General features: G+C 35.3%; 1 protein-coding gene across 4 annotated transcripts in view; it reads right to left on the bottom strand.

Moving 5' to 3' along the window:
* RNF180 (ring finger protein 180) overlaps positions 1 to 18,756 on the bottom strand; it is a 246,372-nt gene that overhangs the window by 59,065 nt on the left and 168,551 nt on the right. For all 4 annotated transcript variants that reach the window (XM_087443321.1, XM_087443320.1, XM_087443322.1 and 1 more), the window contains one exon: positions 10,099 to 10,324. In XM_087443321.1, the coding sequence (XP_087299447.1) occupies positions 10,099 to 10,324 (226 nt within the window). The remainder of the gene's footprint in view (positions 1 to 10,098; positions 10,325 to 18,756) is intronic.

The following is an 18,756-nucleotide window of genomic DNA, read 5'->3' as shown; positions in this document are numbered from 1 at the left end:
AGTCAACTTTTTAATTCAAGCAAGCAAAACTCCCCCCAATTCACATTTGATGCAACTATAACATACATCTACCAAGTAGCTCCTATGTCAAGATACTATGCCAGATGTGGGGGATATAGCAATGACTAAGACGTAGTCCCTGCCCTCAAGAAGACTACAGACTAAAAGATGGAGATAAATAGGCAGACAAAAAAAAAGGGAATTGTGTTATGGGTGGAGCAGTAGACTAGCTAGAGTGCAATCACAGCTCAAGAGTGTTAATGAAAAGGAAAAACTCTTTTAGAACTTTTCACTTCATAATCTCTATTTCATTCTATATATGATGGGTTGAGCATCTACTGAGTCTAATGCTGCTGATTCGAGGAAGTTTAAAAAATGCAGAAATACATTTTCAACCTTTCAGAAGCTTGCTAATAAGTTAAACAGAAAAAGAAAATATTCATTTGAAGTAAACACAGACCAATCAGAGAATACACATGATGATACTCACTTTAAATAGTAGAAAGTCTCTACATATGAGCCATGGAAAGCAAGGTATGATCTGAGTCAAACTGTTAAATGGAGTTCTCAGAGAGGCCAATGCAGAGTTGGCTACTAACTTGAGAAGTCAACTAATCTTCCCTTTAATGGTCCCCTCTTACTTTCATCTCACAATTCTTACCCGTACCATTTCCTCAGTTTCCATCCTACTTCAGACTTCAAGCTTCTGCTCAAATCAGTTACATGAAATTTTCTCTATTTTTCCTAATTATGCCCTTAGATTGATTCTTACCTAAGTAATTCATAAGGAAAATGAATTCACAAAGTTTACATTTAACAAGAAAAGAAACAATGTCAAAAATAGACAAGTCTAGGCAAGTGAGGTTTTGTATGAAACCTGCAACTCTCTTTAACTTTCTTCCCTATTCCACATCTAAGAACCAGTAATTCAGGCAAACAAGTTAGAGGAAAAGTATTTTCATAGTCTGTATACTTATGATGTATGCTGGGAGTTGTTAGAGCTATTGAATTTTTTATGCTTTATGTGTTTAATAGTTAAATAATTTCAGGTTGCATATTCTCACAGTGTTTTCTGCAGCAATGTTCACAGCTGCCCATTGCCTGTGAACAGTCCCTGATTATACGAGTTGGTCAGGGCACCATTATCTGGTTAAAAGGACTCAATCAGTGTCATTCATACTGATGAAGAGAATGGAAGAAGTCACCAAATGACTTATATCACATTCAGTTACAGTAACGACTGTCTTCTTGCAGGACTTATCCTTAAGCAGCAATGAATGTAATTCAGGGTATTTTCTGAGAAATTAAAAATCCCATGAGACAAGTGGTATTGTGTTAACAATTAACTTTTGGGCAAACTGACCTGCAACTTTCTAAATTCCCTTAAAAATGAGACCAGTGTGGTGGGTAAATGAGGATTTCATGTGGGAGGTAATATAAACCAAGGTGAAAAGCTTGCAACTCAAGAATTCTTATTCCTCCCCTTTCTTTTCCTCCTCTCCCTTCCCCCTCCTCTTCCTTCTGGAAAGCTGTAGCCATGTTCTAAAATGATCATGCAAGAACCAGAGGATGCCATTGCACTGCTCTCTCTTATACTGAAAATTGATTTGGACGTGTAACTGAATTCTAGTACACCGGATCAAAAGGACCTTCTTGTAAGAGTCATCCAATAACTGCAGTTTTGATAACTGGCCACAAATCAAACTTTTCCTAGAGGGTAGATGAGAGAAGTAAAGGTAATAATGATGCCTGTGATATTTCTATTTCCTAGCTTCAAGGAACTGAATACACAATGCACTTTTAACTTACATAACAAACTTATATGATTAATGCACCAAAGCAGGAAACGGTTCATAAACATATTTATAATACCTAAGAAAATTATGATCAGAGGAATTACTTGATTAAAATGTGCAAAACAAGATGGGAGTTGTACCTACAACATTTTGTTGAACGTATACACCTGTGTCCATAACATAATCTTACGAGACCAACAATTTTGGAAGATTTTATTTACTATACTTGATCTGAAAGACTTTTGGAGAAGAGAGGACCCAGAAGCCCTCGTCCCACCATTCTTGGGTCAAATAAGAACTGAGTTCTAATGCCTTTTAAATGTGGGACCTTCCACAAGTTCTTGAACTTCTCTTTGTACTTTCTGTCTGCCCTATCTCCTCCAAACATTTATTTTGCACCTGCTATCTGCTTGGCACTATGCTGGTCTAGCTAGGAATATAGAAATGAATTATATGTAAGTCCCGTTTGCAGTGCATTGTACTAGATAAGTGATTCCAAAATGCCTGTCTGCAGCTTGGCTATGCACCAAAATCACTTAGGGTACTTGTTAAAAAGACAAATTCTAGGACTTTGCTCAGATATATTGAAGCAGAATTGCTGTGGACGTGACCTAGGAGTCTGCTTTCTGCAAGCTCCTGGGGTGATTATAAAGCACAGTGAGACTTGAGAACCACAGCATGAAATGATCTTAAATCCATTTCTGTTCTAAAATTATTTGAATTTATTTAAATATGTTAAACCTTATTTCACTCTGCTACAAACTGTACAAATCTTACCCAAGGATGTTGTTCTTTCTATAGAACTGTGGTGCCCCATTCTAGTGGCATTTGAACTTGGAAATGCAGGATTTGGCAACAAAATAAAATATTCAACGCTACATTTCTCAAAATTACCTGGAAGAAGCATTAAGAGAAATCTGAAGGCAGACCAAGATGTAGGGCTTGGGGTAAAAGGTGATGAAAACCACCTTTAACCCCTTCTCTGCCAATCCTACCTACTAGGAAGTAGGTGTTTTTTTATTACAATACATATTATAATGTATTGGGTGTAATCAGAATTTCATATTGTTGAATATGCTAGAAAAAGACAAAAACCTGAATATCCTGGAAAGATTCTAAAGTCTATTTAAATGGCACATTTAGTTAAATGTGGTGGCAGTACCATGGAAGGAGCAGCATCTTTGTGGGACATTATCATAAAAAAAGTAAATGATTATTAGGATAAAGGAATTCTTGTCATCTTGATTTGGCTGAGTGCACAAGTCAATCACAAACTACATAAAAACATAAGTCAAATTATCACAGAGTGTATTACCATGAGATTCATTGTATTACATCACAAACAATAAAATAAAGACAACCACATACATAGGATAATTTTGAACTACAGGCAGTGTCAATAGGATGGTGCAAATTTGATTTCACCTTTATGCTTAAATGTTGAACAATTAATTATATTTTATATTTAAACAACTAATTATAATTAAGCAAATATTTGTTAATAATAGTTTCAAGCATTCTGCTAAGTGCAAGAGTTAAAACTGAAATAGGCATAGTACCTGCATTAAATCTTATCTAGTAAAAAGGTAATCATAAAGTTATGAGGTAAGTGCTATGATAGGGTTAATTCAGGCCTTAGTGTCTTATTAAGGAGGGGAATATGATGAGTGGGATCACAAATATAGCATACAGTCACTTAGGTGGACCTGGTGGTATTACGTTCCTTTTTAAAAGGCTAGGATATATGTGTTCAGCCAACTCATTCAGATTATTAAAGGCCTTGTTTACCCATTTAAAATTACTTCTCATTATTATGAAAGCTTTTTTTGCCAACAATTTCCTTCTAAGTTCTGTGTTGTTTGATACATAATATTTCATTTTTTTCAAAGAAGCAATCTGCAAAAAATGATCTGACAAAAAGGAAATTTGCAGCATGTTATAATAAACATAAAAAAAACCCACTTCTCCAAAAGTTTTGAATTATATATATGGGATGGGTCATGACTTTGAGTGGAGATCCAACTCTCCCTTGTTTCAATAAAGTGCTGTGCATGCTTGTTCACAGATATTATTTAGTTCCAGGAGATTAATGTACAATAAAGGACATTTGCAAGAGTAGACAAGATTGGGAATCAGAGTCCCAGTCAGTGGCACTTGTGTAAAAAGGGAGACTTCTAACAAAATAATCTTTACCAGCTGATGCTAGATCCTCATTTTTTAACATAGCTTTCAGTTTAGTAATTTCTTGTGAGATGATCTTTAGAATTTTAGTTTTATCTCACTCTTATCCTTTAATATGTTGATTTTACTATTTACTAATTAATTTCAACTATTCCAATCTAAAATAGTTTTCTTTGTATTTTCGGACAGTAGCATGAGAGAAATTAAGTTAGGATGCTATGTCAAGAAGATCTAAGATCCTTCCCTTACACAAGAATGGAGAAGGATTTGGCATTTGGGCCAAATGTGTTATTTAATCTTTTCATTGTTGATTTATAAGAGTTCTTTATATATTCTGCATACTATACACTTATCACATAAATGACTTACAAATATTTTCTTTCATTCTCTGGTTGTCTTTTTGCTTTCTTGATAATATCCTTTGAAGCACAGGAGTTTTCAACTTTGATAAAGTCTAATTTATCTATTTTTTCTTTGGTTGTTTATGCTTTAGGTGTCATATCTAAGAAACCATTGCCTAATCCAATTTTTAAAAGATTTACACTTACGTTTTCTTCTAAGAGTTTTATATTTTTAGCTCTTAGATTTAGGTCTTTGTTCCATTTTAAGTTTGTGTGTGTGTGTGTGTGTGTGTGTAGTGTAAGGTAGGGATCTAAATTCATTCTTTTTTCATGTGAATATCCAAATGCTACAGGCTCTTGATGCTCTTACTGACAACAGTGGTAGATTTTAGTAATTTTTTTTTTTTTAAATGCTTCTCTATTTGTTGTATATCCTTAGGACAATTTCCAGAGACTTTAATTTTTTTTTTTTAAATCATTTTCACCTGTTAAATAGCTGTTTTGCTGGGGTGAGGATCCTTTGAGCTTTTCACACCACTATGCCAGAAATCCTCTTTACTATTTCTTGATTTATCCACTTTAAACATTATGTATTGACTTCCTTCTAAAAGGATTTAGGTATTTTACATTATCTTCTTCCCTTCTCACCTCTCAAATTTTTGTGAATCATATTATTCATTTTTAGTTTCTTTATTGACTACCTTTATTATTAGTATGCTTTTATCAGCTAGGATGCTCTTGGTTTAAACTAACAGAAAACTTACTCAAACTGTCTCAGGTAATTAGTAAATTTAATATTTCATGTAATAAGAAATCCAAAGGTAGGCTGGGCTTCAAACTTGGCTGACTCAGTGGTTATACACTGGTTAAACAATGTCATCAAGACCTCATGTTCATTTGTTTCCTTAGTCTGCCATCCAAAATAAAGGCTTCATACTAAGCTGGCTCCCTACTTCTCATAAGATGGCTGCCAGAAACTATCTCTGTTACACACTTTCTTGTTCATGTCCAAAAGGAGAGAAAATCACTTTTCCATCTCATGTCTCAAGAGTAAAGACAAACTTTCTTCTCATTTCATTCGTCAGAACTGGACCACATGCCCATTTGTGAACCAATCACTGGCAAAAGGGATAGATAACCAAGGAGCTGAGGATGGAGTCTGCTACCCAGGAGGCACCTGGTCTATACTGGGAGAGTTGAATAACTGAATAAAACTCACGGTTATGTTAGAAAGGAATAAGGATGTAATGGATACTGATTAGCAACCAATAGTGTCTACTACAATTTGTTTTGTTTTTCTATCAATTTTCAACAGTATATCTTGACCTCCATTAAAAAAACAGATATTGAGCCAGCCCTGATGGCCTAGTGGTTAAAGTTCCACACGTTCTACTTCGGTGGCCTGGGTTTTGTTCCCCGGCACAGAAGCATACCACTCGTCTGTCAGTAGCCATGCTATGGTGGTGGCTCACATAGAAGAACTAGAAAGACAACCAGAATCTACAACTGTGTACTGGGGCTTTGGGGAGGAAAAAAAAAGAGAGGAAGACTGGCAACAGATGTTAGCTCAGAGCGACTCTTTCCCAGGGAAAAAAAAAAAGATATTAATGCCTTCTACCCTTTTCTCCTACATACCTTCTCCCACTCCAACTTCTCAACTTCTAACAGTGTTATTAAGAACTTTGTCAAGATCACATCCAACAGTGTTAAGTAATTTAAACAAGATCACATAACTAGTGAATGTTATAGTTCAGGTTTAAAATCATTATTTTGCTAAAGCACACTCTATGGAATAAATCTGGAAGGAATTTCATCAGATCTCTATCCATTGAGCTACTATAATAGAATTATGTTACAACTAACCCTTTGTTCATTGGCCAAATATCTTGAGTTCCTTTAGAAAATGACAGTTTTCCCACTTTAACTTTTGATGATAACTGTCCTCTGGTTTGTACAAAATTGGAATGGTGACATTAGGTAGTTGAGATGATTAACTCATTCACTTAATAAATAACCCTCAGGGTTCAGTAAGGTTAACAGAATAGTCTAAGATTGGAAAGTAATTTTCTTAAAATATCAACAAAAGCATCTGAAACTAGAAGAGGAAAACAATCTCATTTACAATAGCAACAACAAAAATACATAGTCATAAAGCTAATAAGAATTGTGCAGAGCCTTTAGGAAGGAAATTACAGAAATTTAATAAGAGGCAATGTAGCATAATAACAATCACTCAAGGTTATAACAATATCAATTAAAAATGTGAATTATCCCCAAATAACTTATAAGTTTAATTTACTTGTGAGTTATTAAAACATACAAGCTAGAATAACTACAAGAGTGAAGTAATGGTATAGGACAAGATAGAAGTATGAATGGAAAAGAATAGCTTCCAAGAAACACATATACGTTTTAGTAATTATTACCACTTTTTAAGGAAAAGCAATTCAATCAGCACAGGAAAAATGGATTTTCAGCAAATGTTATTGGGATAAATGCCTAGGGACGTGGAAGAAAGGTACTCTATTCTTAACCAAACCATGAACCATAATAAATAGACTAGAGTTAAATGGTGGGAGAAGAGGACAAAATGAAAACCTAAAAGAAATATAGGTAAAGAGAATGTTTATATAATTCTGTTGTGGCTAAAGCCTTTAATACCTAAATTTGAAGTTAAAAATAATAAAGGCAAAGGTTGTTACATGAGACTACATAAAAACATAGAAGTTCTGCACATTCATAAAATACAATAAATTTAATTGAAGTACAAAGACAAAACAGAAAAATGATTTGCCACATACGACAAAAGCTGACACTAATTTAAAAAAATCCTCTTGCTAATAAACAAAAAAAGATGAACACACTAAAAGAAAAATCAGCAAAGGACATGGTGAGGTGAGAAATTTAAAAAGGAAAAAAAGGATAGTCCAGAAGGTAGAGAAAATAAGCCCTTGTTACCACTGCTTACAATAATTTTGCAACATATATATAGCCTTAAAACACATATAGTCTTTAACTACCAATTCTACTTCTAGAAAACTATCAAAAGGAAATACTCACAGATGTGTGCAAATATTTATCCACATATATCATTAAATAATAAATGATAAATAAATAATAAACTTAATGTCCCATAATAGTAGATAAGTAGATTACGATATAATCACAAGAATTTTAAGTAAAACAAAGCAGGTTAAAAGCCTTATGTAAAATATGATCTCACTTTTTTGTAAAACAAAAAAAAGATTAAGTATACGCATATAAAATATTCTGGAAGGACACTCACTAAATGTGGTCTTTAAATGGTAGAACTATGGAAGATTTTGAGCTTATAATTTTATTTGTATGTTCTGATTTTTCTGTAACAAAATTAAATTACTTATATAATTTTGTGTTATTTTTATAAGAAAACTAGACCATATTTTTTTGGCTACTAGCAATGTTGCTTTCCCTAATTTATACTCTGATATTTCCTGAGCTTTTATCAAAGAATACCATAACGCACAATGTTAGAAAACCTTATACTGCATTTGCTCTGAGGACGTTTTTGAGGACATTGCCTACTCCATCTCTCAATATGTCCTAGAGGAAAAATCACATAAAAAATTCCTTTTAAAGTGCCAGGAAAACCTTTGCCTACTGTTGGGAATTGGTATGTTTCTTTTCATGGATCATGAGAATCATCTAATTGTGTACGTACTTTTATTTTTCCTTAGGTAGCCAGAATATTTAAAACCAAATACTTCATCTAATTGTAGTTACTATGTAGGGCCATATAGCTTACGTATCTGCCCATTCACCCTCACCTGGTCTTTATATTCCATTTCAATTAATACATTTCTTTGTCCTGCTTTTCATTGAATATATCTGTTAAAACACCTCAAATTCTTTTGAGGTAGGGTATAAATAATTAAGTAGGATATTTCCATTATTACTATCAGCTTCTAAATGACAGTACACAACAAAATGTAGTCTCCATTGGAATAAGTATTCCCAATATGATTTATTTTAGAAGAACTGATTTGGAAAATATGACATTGTTGTTTGATAAATGAACCAAGAGAGACTTGAGTCATTACTGTTTTAAGATGTTAAGGAAAGCAATAAAATTTTAAAATCCTTATCAGTTTTAAATGAGATCATGGAAGGCAGGGACAACATGTGTCTAAATCACTATGTACAACACCACCTAGATGCTTCCTACAAAAACAGGTTTTAGCAAATGCTTTCTTGCATAGATGGTCTGAGATAACACTGAGAAAACGGAGTCTTTGGTGGCTCTCCTTTTGTTCACTCCAAAGCACCCAGCAAGGGATCTGGTATTAGAAAAGAACACTTTTTTCCCCACTTCAATGTAAGCCAGAGAAGACGAACTTCCAGTAAGCGTCTGCCCTCTTATGGAACTGCTTCCTTCCCTCTCGCCACCTCTTACTTGCCCTCCCCTATGAAGGGAAGAGTAATCTGCCTGGAGAGATTGCTGACAGCCTGGTGTCCCTGACCACACTTCTCTACTGGGCAGAGTCACTGTGCTCGGCAAGCCGTCCTTTTGTCTCCAGGTCTGTCTAGGTCTAGTGCAGTGACTTTGTGCTCCAGTCTACATGCACTGGCAGATCAGAGAGGCATATCTTCATTGTTTGATTACTGTGCCTGTAAACCAGGTTTGCCAGCCTTGATGCAGCTGGTTGGGTTAGGGTACTCAAAGCTTATTTTCACAGTCTGATTCTCCTTTGCAGGTGGATCCTTGTATTTTCTTTCAGGGAATAAAACGTGCCATGTGTTTTTCACGAAGCACATACTTTGATCCCCATTTGGCTCCTCTATGGTTGATGCAATAAAGCAGAGATAGAAATTTTTTCCCCTAAAGTTTACCACACAGTAGTGCACTCAATAAATATTAGCTCTGCCCACCTCGATTATTCTTCCCTTTTTCCTTAACAGTTCTCTATGTTCCACATTCATTAGATTTTCCCCTCTCCACAAGTATGTTTTAAATATTGTGTTATATTCCATCTTTTTTTTTTTTTTTGTGAGGAAGATTAGCCCTGAGCTAACATCCGTTGCCAATCTTCCTCTTTTTGCTGAGGAAGATTATATGTGGGACACCGCCACAACATGGCTTGATGAGCAGTGCGTAGGTCTGCGCCTGGGATCTGAACCTGCAAACCCTAGGCTGCTGAAGTGGAGCCCGTGACACGCTACGCCACTGGGCCAGCCCCTGTTACATTCCATCTTTACATGATAATTAGGTAAACAAATCCTTGCTCTGATTTTACTTTCTTCTCTTTCAAGAAGACCTGAAGAACAATAAAAAGGTTGAGAAGATTTGGAGTTTGGGGGAAAGGCATAATAGCTGTCCTCAGATATTTACAGATTCATTCTCTGAGACTCCAGAGGAAATAACAAGGGCCAAAGAATGAGTAGCAGTGGAAGGCAGATAAGAGGAATAAGTAATCAACAAGGCTGCTTCAAATTTTAATGAAATGTCCTTGACACTGGTGATGTCCAAGTAAAGACTGAACGACAACTAGTTAGGACGTTTTAGAAAATATCTTAGCATAGAGTAGGGGATTAGAGATGAGGACCTATTCTCATCCATGATTCTATTATTTTAACACAGTTCTATGAATTGGGCAAGCACTGTTTTATAAACTGGAGAGTAACAAATTATGCTGTATACGATTTTCAATAACTTTCTCACAATTTATAAAGTACCTTTAGAACTGGATCTAAGAAGTAGTCAGAATAATCAGACAATCATGTTAAAGAAAGAGAACAGTTACCTGTCTGGAAAATGACTCTGGAAATAGTTGTCCGACACAATGGGCAGGGAGTGCTTGTAGGATTGTCTTTGGCAAGAGTCCGTAAGCAGGGCTCACAGAAGATGTGGTGGCAAGGGTAACACATGTACGGGTTGAAATAAACATCCAGACACACTGCACAGACGTAGCTTTCCTTTTCTTCTGAATATTCATTATCATCATCTGTACTCATCTCATTATTCAAAGTCTGCAAAACAAATAAAAAAAATTTTTCTTAGTTCAGTATGATTGGGTTCCTTGAGAAAGAGAGATTGACTTTATATTTTGCTAAAATGAATAAAAATATTTAAGAAGCACATAGTATCTGTTTCTTTGATATATTCAAAGGGACACAAATGCTACCTTGCAAAGTGAGAAGAAACTGAAAACACATGAAAAACTCAGAAGTCTTAATTATCCTTTTTAGTATTTTTGTTGTTGAGGAAGATTCGCCCTGAGCTAACATCTGTTGCCAATCTTCCTCTTTTTGCTTGAGGAAGATTGGCCCTAAGCTAACATCTGTGCCAATCTTCCTCTATTTTGCATATGGGTCACTGCCATAGCGTGGCTGACGAGTGGTGTAGGATCTGAACCCATGCACCCGGGCTGCTGAAGCAGAGCGCACCCAACCTAACCACTACACCACTAAAATTTTAGTATTTTTATATAATGCTAAATGCTAAAATATACCTAAACACATTAAGTATACCTGTATCTCTATTTAACCAGCACTAGTTAAGTAAGTGTTAGGTGTACCAGTCCCAGGATTATAGATTCCTCAAGTATCCCCCTCCCACCACAGCAAATAAGCTGGTTGTCACAAGGTTATGGAGCCTTATCTGGGCATCCACACATGATGAAAAGTGAAAGCAACAGAATATGACACTTCATCTTTATACTGTGCAAGGAGCATTCTCTAATCTATACTTTGCACCTTCCTGGACCTCAAAGCCAAGAAAAGGCCAAAACCTAAGGTATGTCAGGAAGTAGACAAGGCAAAGAAACTTACTGTAATTCTGGGATCAGCCTTCCAGCTGAGAAATATGATGAGCCCCTTCCCCCCCAACCCCCAAATGAACAATTAAGAAAGAGGCTATTAAGACGTAGTTAGGAAAGAGGCAGCTCAGAGGTTAGCAGCACAAGGTCTGGTAGCAGAATTCCTGTTACTTAACCACAGAATTTCCTCATCTGTGACGATGTTGTGAGGTTTAAATGAGGTAATCCACTTAAAGCGTTTAGCACAGTGCCTGGCACACAGTAAATATTCAATTAATGTTAGCCACAGCTATCCTCTTCCCCCTCTTCCCCACTCCTTCTCTGTCCTTCTTCACAGGCCCTGTAGTTTTTCCTAGAGCCTTGAGAAACATTTCCTCAAAACAGGCCTGGACTCAGTCCACTGAGGCATAATGAGAATCTACATGGTGTAATCTTTTCTGCTTACTTTGATGTTTGTGAAAAATGGAGATCAATGATTAATATTTGAGTGGGCCTTGGGTTTGATAAATATTTGTAAGTTACGTGGAATGTAAAAGTTATGTAAATGAAGCAAACAGAGCCTTGAGAATACAGAAAAACCTTTCTACTGGATAAACTGTTATTTGATTTATCCAGACGGCTTTGCTTCCCCTCTGCCAACCTCTTTCTGCCACCTGTTGGTAATTTCTCTTTTATAAAGGAGATATTCGAGTCTTTAGGCCATTTATTTTTAATTGGGTCACCAGATTTTTCTTATAGACCTGTAAGCATTTTTACTTAATCTATTTTTTGTTGTTACTGGTTAGATGTGTTGCAAATATTTTTTCCTTTCCTCTGGTTTGCCTTTTCACACTTTTCATGGTGTCTTCTGATGAAGTGAAGTTCTTAATTTTAAAGAACATTTTTCCTTTATGGTTAGTGCTTTTTGTGTCTTATTTAAGAAATCTTACCCTTTCCCAAGGTCATTAAAATAGCACTATCTTGCATTTCATAATATTTCTTAATTCTATAATGTTCCTGAAATTGACTTTCACATATGGCATGCATTAGGGGTAAATTTCATTTTTATTCTTTATGTAGTTATTAATTGGTACAGCTCACTTACTGCGAAGACTTTCCTTTCCTCCACTGCTCTGAAGAGCCACATTGTTATTAATTAAGAGGCCAAAGATACATGGGTCGGCTTCTGAGGCTTCTATTTTGTTCCATTAGTTAACTGTGTATTCCTATGCCATAATTACAATCTCTCACTGTAGCTTTATAATAAGCCTCAATATCTGGTAGAGGAAGTTCTTTCATCTTATTGTTATTCTTCAAGAGTGTCTTGGCTATTCTTGGCCTTTTCCATGACCATTAAAATTTGGAATTACCTTATCAAGTTCTTTTTAAAAAGTCAGAATTTTTATTGAAACTGCATTGAACTTACAGATAAATTTAGGAAGATTTAATTCACAGATAAATTTAGGAAGAGTTAGAAATCTTTACATATAGAGTTTTAAAATACATAAGCTTGGTTTATCCCTCCATTTATTAAAAATTTTCAAAAATTATCTTGGTAGAAGTCTACTTATATTTGAACCAATATTTTACCTCCACTTTTATTACTTCACTCCTTTTTCTCAACTAGCCCATTCCTATTAATATACATGACACGCTCTAATATCTTTCACATCAAAACAAAACAAACATAAAAAAAGCAAACCTCTCCAGCTCATGCTATAGTCCTCTATTCCCTTTTACAGCAAAACTTCACAAGAGGCTTGATCACATTACATATGATTTCTGCTTCCTCACCTCCTCTCCACTCTTCACCTCACTCTAACCTGGCTTCTGCTCTCAATACTCTGCTGAAACTGCTTTTGTTCAAGTCACTAACAACCTCTGGCACAGCCAAATCTAGGATGCTTTCCTGCCCTATCTTCTTTAATCTTTCAGCAGCATTTCCTAAGGAGACCAGGACCTCTTTCCTGCCACCTACTTAACACCTTCTTCTTACATTTGGAGTAAGATCAGACTCCTTACAATGGTCTACAGGACTCTAGATGATCCAGTTCCAGCTTTAATTTTTTTTTTCATTTTTATCCTCCATATCTAGCTATTCTCCAATTCACTGGTCTTCCAGCTCAACAAACACACCAAATACTTTCTTGCCTTAGGGCCTTGAGACATGATATTTTCCTCCTCCTAAAAAGCCCTTACTCCATGTGGTTGATTACAAAATAGATAAAATTCTTTCTATCTCTGTGCACTCCTACACATTCCATCAAGATGGGGAGATTATTTTTCTATCCTCTGAATTTGGGATCTGCCCTGTGACTTGTTTTGGCCAATGAATCATCAGTAAACAAGACACAAATAGAGGCTTAAAAAATTCATGTGCATCAGGGAGCCTTCCCTTGCTGTTCTTGGGAACCCTGAGTCTACTACCATGTGGACAAGCCTAGGCTGGCCTGCTTGATGATAAGTGACATATGGTCCAGTTACCTCCATTGTGATTGCTAACAACAAGCCAACCACAAAACATATGTGACTGGAGCCAATGATTATCAGCAGCTAACTGCAAATGTACAAGTGTGCCCAGATAACACCCTGTGGATCAGAGATAAGCCATCACAGGTGAGCCCAGCCCAAACTGCCAACTCAGAAAATGTGAGTGAATATTAGTGTTTTAAATTTTAGGGTGATTTGTTACATAACAAAAGTTAATTGACACATCCCTTACTACACATGGCTAGCTTTACCTCGTTCTTAAAATCTTAGTTTAGATATCAACTTCCCAAAAGGATTTCACTGCTATTCTATCTAAAGTTGTTCTCTGTCACTGCTACTTGTTTGTTTCCTTTATAGCTCTTATAATAATTTTACTTGCCTATTTTTTTCTATCTCTCCCAACAGAATGTTCAGATACATAAAGGGAAATACATATAATAATATAATATGTATTATATAAAATATATATATATATATTTGCTGAAGGAATGAATTGATAGGTTGTTTTAACATTGATACTACCACTCAGTAGATCCTGATTATGGGTGCTCCCATCCTCAAAATGCTCATAGGTCCAGCTTGTAAAACACTATATTGATTTGTATCTTCCTGTGGGTATCTCTGTCAAGTGTTCTTAAGTATTCTTGTGGGCCTTTTGGATATTTCCAGCTAGATAACAAGCATTCTGTGAAATTCCATAAAATAAATATATAAAGTTTAACACAGAGAAGATATGAAGTAAATGTCCCACACCAACAGGAAGCTTGTAGCTCTGATTTGAACAGTAATAAAGAAAAATCTGCTGGAAAGGCAACAGGATCTATAATTTTTGCTCATTATTGATATATGACTATTCTCTCCTGAACTTAAATGATTCTTGAAAAATGAAAACTATAAGTAGATAATTAGTACTGAATTGGGTACCCCAGATAAAAAACATCTTTGGACCTATATGCTTACTTACCTAAATTTTATTTTATAGCATCAGCTTATTTTGTTTATATTAGACTCACAGGATTGTGCCTTGAGATTTGAACTAATTAACCTCGAAGAAACCCAGGGCATAAAAAAGAATAATTTGAGGAACCTCTTAGAGTATTCCAAATTGTAGTCCAAATATTTGTGCAGAATTTTATTTCTGTGAAGTACTGTATCCCTACATATACAAGAAAAATGACTAGACTTCATTAAAACAAATAGAAAATCAGGTTGGAACTATTCATCTATTATTTGAGCTAAATGAATCAATCCACAAAACAGAAATAACACATGTAAAGACCTCCAGGATCACAATGTTTTAAGGGATTAAAAAGGTTTAAGAGTTTTCATTAATCCAGAAAATTTCACACATCTGGTAATAAAAACTGTTATGCAAGAAGACAACAAATTACCTCAAGGATGGAACTCCACTGAGTTTTTTCTCCAAATTGGAGAGATGCTCCAATTGTATAACAGTAAAATTGCTTCTGGATGGATAGTTACATTTTAAAAATTAATTACTCATTAATGGATCAATGTCAACCTGGAAGGAGGTTTTTAATTGCTGTGCCTATGAACTCATCTCCATCTCCTCAATATTTCAATTATCATAGATGAAGGTCCCCAAAATGCTCATCAGAAATGTGGGGGAGAGGACAGGAAAGATTAAGCTAAGAACAATGAAAACCCTTTCAAAACAAGGTATGCCATCAGCAAATAATATAAAAATGTAAACTAGGCTACACCAGATGGCAGAGCCAAGTTTAAAAAAAGAAAAATCTCAGTAGGTCCCTGGGCTGAAATCAAGATTGAATTTAACAAGGATAAATATAAATCTTTCATTTAAGACTATACAATAGACTGCAACACATAGAAGATGAATGAAACTTGGCTGAAAGCAATTAATGTAAAGAAGAGCTAGGGATTTTAACTAACTAGAAGTTCAATATATGATGAGGTTACTTAAAAAGCAAATGAAACCAAACTGCAAACAGTGTGGTTTTACATGCCTACCATTGTATGATCATCACACCGTATTTGTAGCTACTTTAAGGGACACAGACAAATTAGAGTGCTCCATAGAAACACTTAGAGGGCCAGGGCAGAGTGAGTTCTGGAACTACCTCATATGAAGTATTGTTAAAAGACTGAGGATATTCGTTCAGAAAAACATTAAGAGGAGACGAGATAAGCACGTTCAAGTATTTGCGTGCGAGAGATCTTATTTTTCTTCTGTGTAGTTCTCATGATCTAAAAACGAATGGATGTTATGAGAAGACAGATTGTGACTGAAGACTATATAGACTATAAATGAAATACCTATTCATAAACCAAAGGGATGTGAACACAACATAACATGTGCACTCTTACACAGTACATTCACCATTGAGCTGAACATTTATCTTGTGTTCCCTACCAAATACTTCGGGACTCAAAAATAAGATGATGAAAGTTGTACATATTAACTAATTTTCTCAACACAAAAGCCCCATGAAGTAGGTACTATTATTATCATCATTTTTCAGATCAAAAGAAACTATGGAGAGCTCACTTACTCAAACTACTAGTGGTAAAGCTGGGATTTCAACCCAGCCAGTGTGGATCTGGAGCAACTCTTCATCACCACATTCTTAAGTGAGTTAATACACTTCAAATAGTACCAGCAAATAATAAATGTTAACTGATGATGATAATGATGTAGGTTAAAAGAAAATAGCAAATTTTGATAGGATCTACAGGGAAGTTAGAAATATCAAGGCATCATTATCACAACTAGCAGATGAATATAATAGGTACTGTGGCAGATCAAGCTTTGGCCACCCTGAAATACATCTCTTTACCTTGATTTTTTTCTCTGATGGGCATTTGACCTCCCCCACTAACTGCCTACAGAATTTGACATGGTGGCTCCTTCCTGGAACAGATCTTCCATCTGATGGCTGTAATATAATGTAAAATAGATGTTACAATAGGAAAGGCACCAACAAGCACATCTTATCAGAAATTCTATCTCTCTGGCCACATTCTCTGGATAGCCCTGTGAGGAGCTGCCAGACAAACATTTACATTTATAAGGGAAATCTCCATTTGTAAAGGTATCTCCCTCTCTGTCTTGGGAAGAGAGGGGATGACCTCATTTCTAGAAACTTATCAATGTGGAAGATGAGGTCTTAAATCTGCATAATAACCTTACCCTTGTTTACAGTGCTTTAGTGGTAATCTCCTGTAACTGACTCCCCCCACCCCCAACATCCTCCTTTGTCATTGGCTGAACATGGTATTTAAGACGAGAATTTCTGCTATTGTGTTGAGAAATGCAGTGTCCCTGGTTTCTCCCATGTATACATGTTATTAGACTTGGTATTATTTTCTCCTGCTAACTTGTCTTGTTAACTATTTGGCCAGCCATAAGAACCTTAAGGGAAAGGGCAGAGGGGGATTCTCCCTCTCTCCCCACAGTACCCAACTGTCCAAATGCTTTTGGCCTCATAGAAATTATCCTACAAAGTCAATTAAATACACTCAGTCACTCAAGCGCCTTTCTAGGGGCTTCTAGGCTCAAAAAAGGAGATAATAAACTGATAAATAACACAAAGCAAATAAGCTTTAAAAAATCAAATTAGTATAAAAATTAATAGACCAAGAGTTTTATTAATAATAATGACAACAAAGCAGCAGTGACATTTAGCTCATTTATAATTATTGTGATTACTGTTATATTTCACTTTATTTCTCCGTCTTATTTTTTCTCAAGAAGTGACAGTAGGGCAGTGGTTAAGAGCAAGACTCCACAGCCAGTCTGTCCAGGTTCTGCCACTACTGCCTGTGTGACCTTACGCAAATTACTTAACTCCCCAGGGTCTCACTTTCCTCCTTTGTAAGGTGGGGATACTAACAGTACCTAGCTCATAGAGTTGTTAGAAGGATTCAAAGACTTATTATATATAAAGCATTCAGAACAGTATCTTGAATACAAAAAGTGCTATGTAAGTGTTTGCTGCTGTTATTACATTCATCTAATAATTGTTTCTATTCTTCTAATAATTAGTCTTAACTTTTAACAAAAATAGTTGAAGTTTAGTATCTATAATCGCCCCCTTCTGAACAAGACATAGAATGCATTTTACTCCCCATCCAAAAACACAAAAACTGCTCATTTTATCAAACTAATCTGAATTTTATTTCTAAAATGTTAATAATTGTTTAAATATACTATGTCTCTAGTTTTTCAAAAAATACCTTCTTTAAAACAATTAATCTATATTTAGTTTTAACTATGTTTTAGTTTTCTGCTTATTTTTATTCTTTGGCTTATTTAACACTGTTTTCTTGTATCCCTTATTGTCCTCTCTCTTGAATTCCTTTTTTGTTTTACTGTTGTATATCCTTGAGAATCTCTTTTCAGGAAACGTATGTGGGTGGTAAACTGTATGTTCTGACATGTTTGAAGCTCCTTTTAGTCTTCATATTTGAATTCTATTTGACTATAATTCTAGATTGAAAATTATTTCACTCAGAACTTTGAAGATATTGATCCACTGTTTCGTAGCATCTATTACTGCATATGAAAAATATTATAATCTTATTTGTTTCTTTTCTTGCTGGAAGTCTTTACAACATTCTCTTTGTCCTCAGATGTGAAAAATTTCACCAGTTGTGTGTCTTTATAGTTACTCCTGTTCAGTATTCAGTAGTCCCTTTCAATCTGAAGACCCAAGACTTTCTGCACTCCAGGAGAAGTTTCATTTTTTCCCCTAATTAATCACTGCTATCTATTCTCTCTGTTCCTACTTCTATAATTCCTATTACACACAGATTGGATCTCTTGGATCTATCTTCCATGGTTCAATTTTGTTTTTCTATCTTCCATCTCTCTACGTTATGCTATGTCCTGGGAGAATTCCTCAATGTTATCTTCTAAGACACAAAATCATTCATTCTTTGACTTAACAAATATTCATTGAGTGCCTAACTAAGGATCGGACACTATTCTAGGTGCTGGTTATAAACCAGTGAATTAACATAAAATACACTCCCTCAGGAAGCTTGCTTTCTAGGCTTACGTTTTACCTCATTCTGTTACACAACCCTCATGCATGCTATTTTTTTTTTTAATTTTAGCAATCATGTTTTTAATTTCCATGAATCCTCTCTTATCCTCTGATTGCTCATTTTTTTTTAATTGTAGGCTATTCT

This window comes from Ceratotherium simum, chromosome 18 (genome assembly GCF_057802395.1).
Source record: "Ceratotherium simum simum isolate JZ-2026a chromosome 18, ASM5780239v1, whole genome shotgun sequence".
In the NCBI taxonomy this organism is placed as follows: domain Eukaryota; kingdom Metazoa; phylum Chordata; class Mammalia; order Perissodactyla; family Rhinocerotidae; genus Ceratotherium; species Ceratotherium simum.
This window is presented reverse-complemented; position numbering and strand designations above follow the sequence as displayed.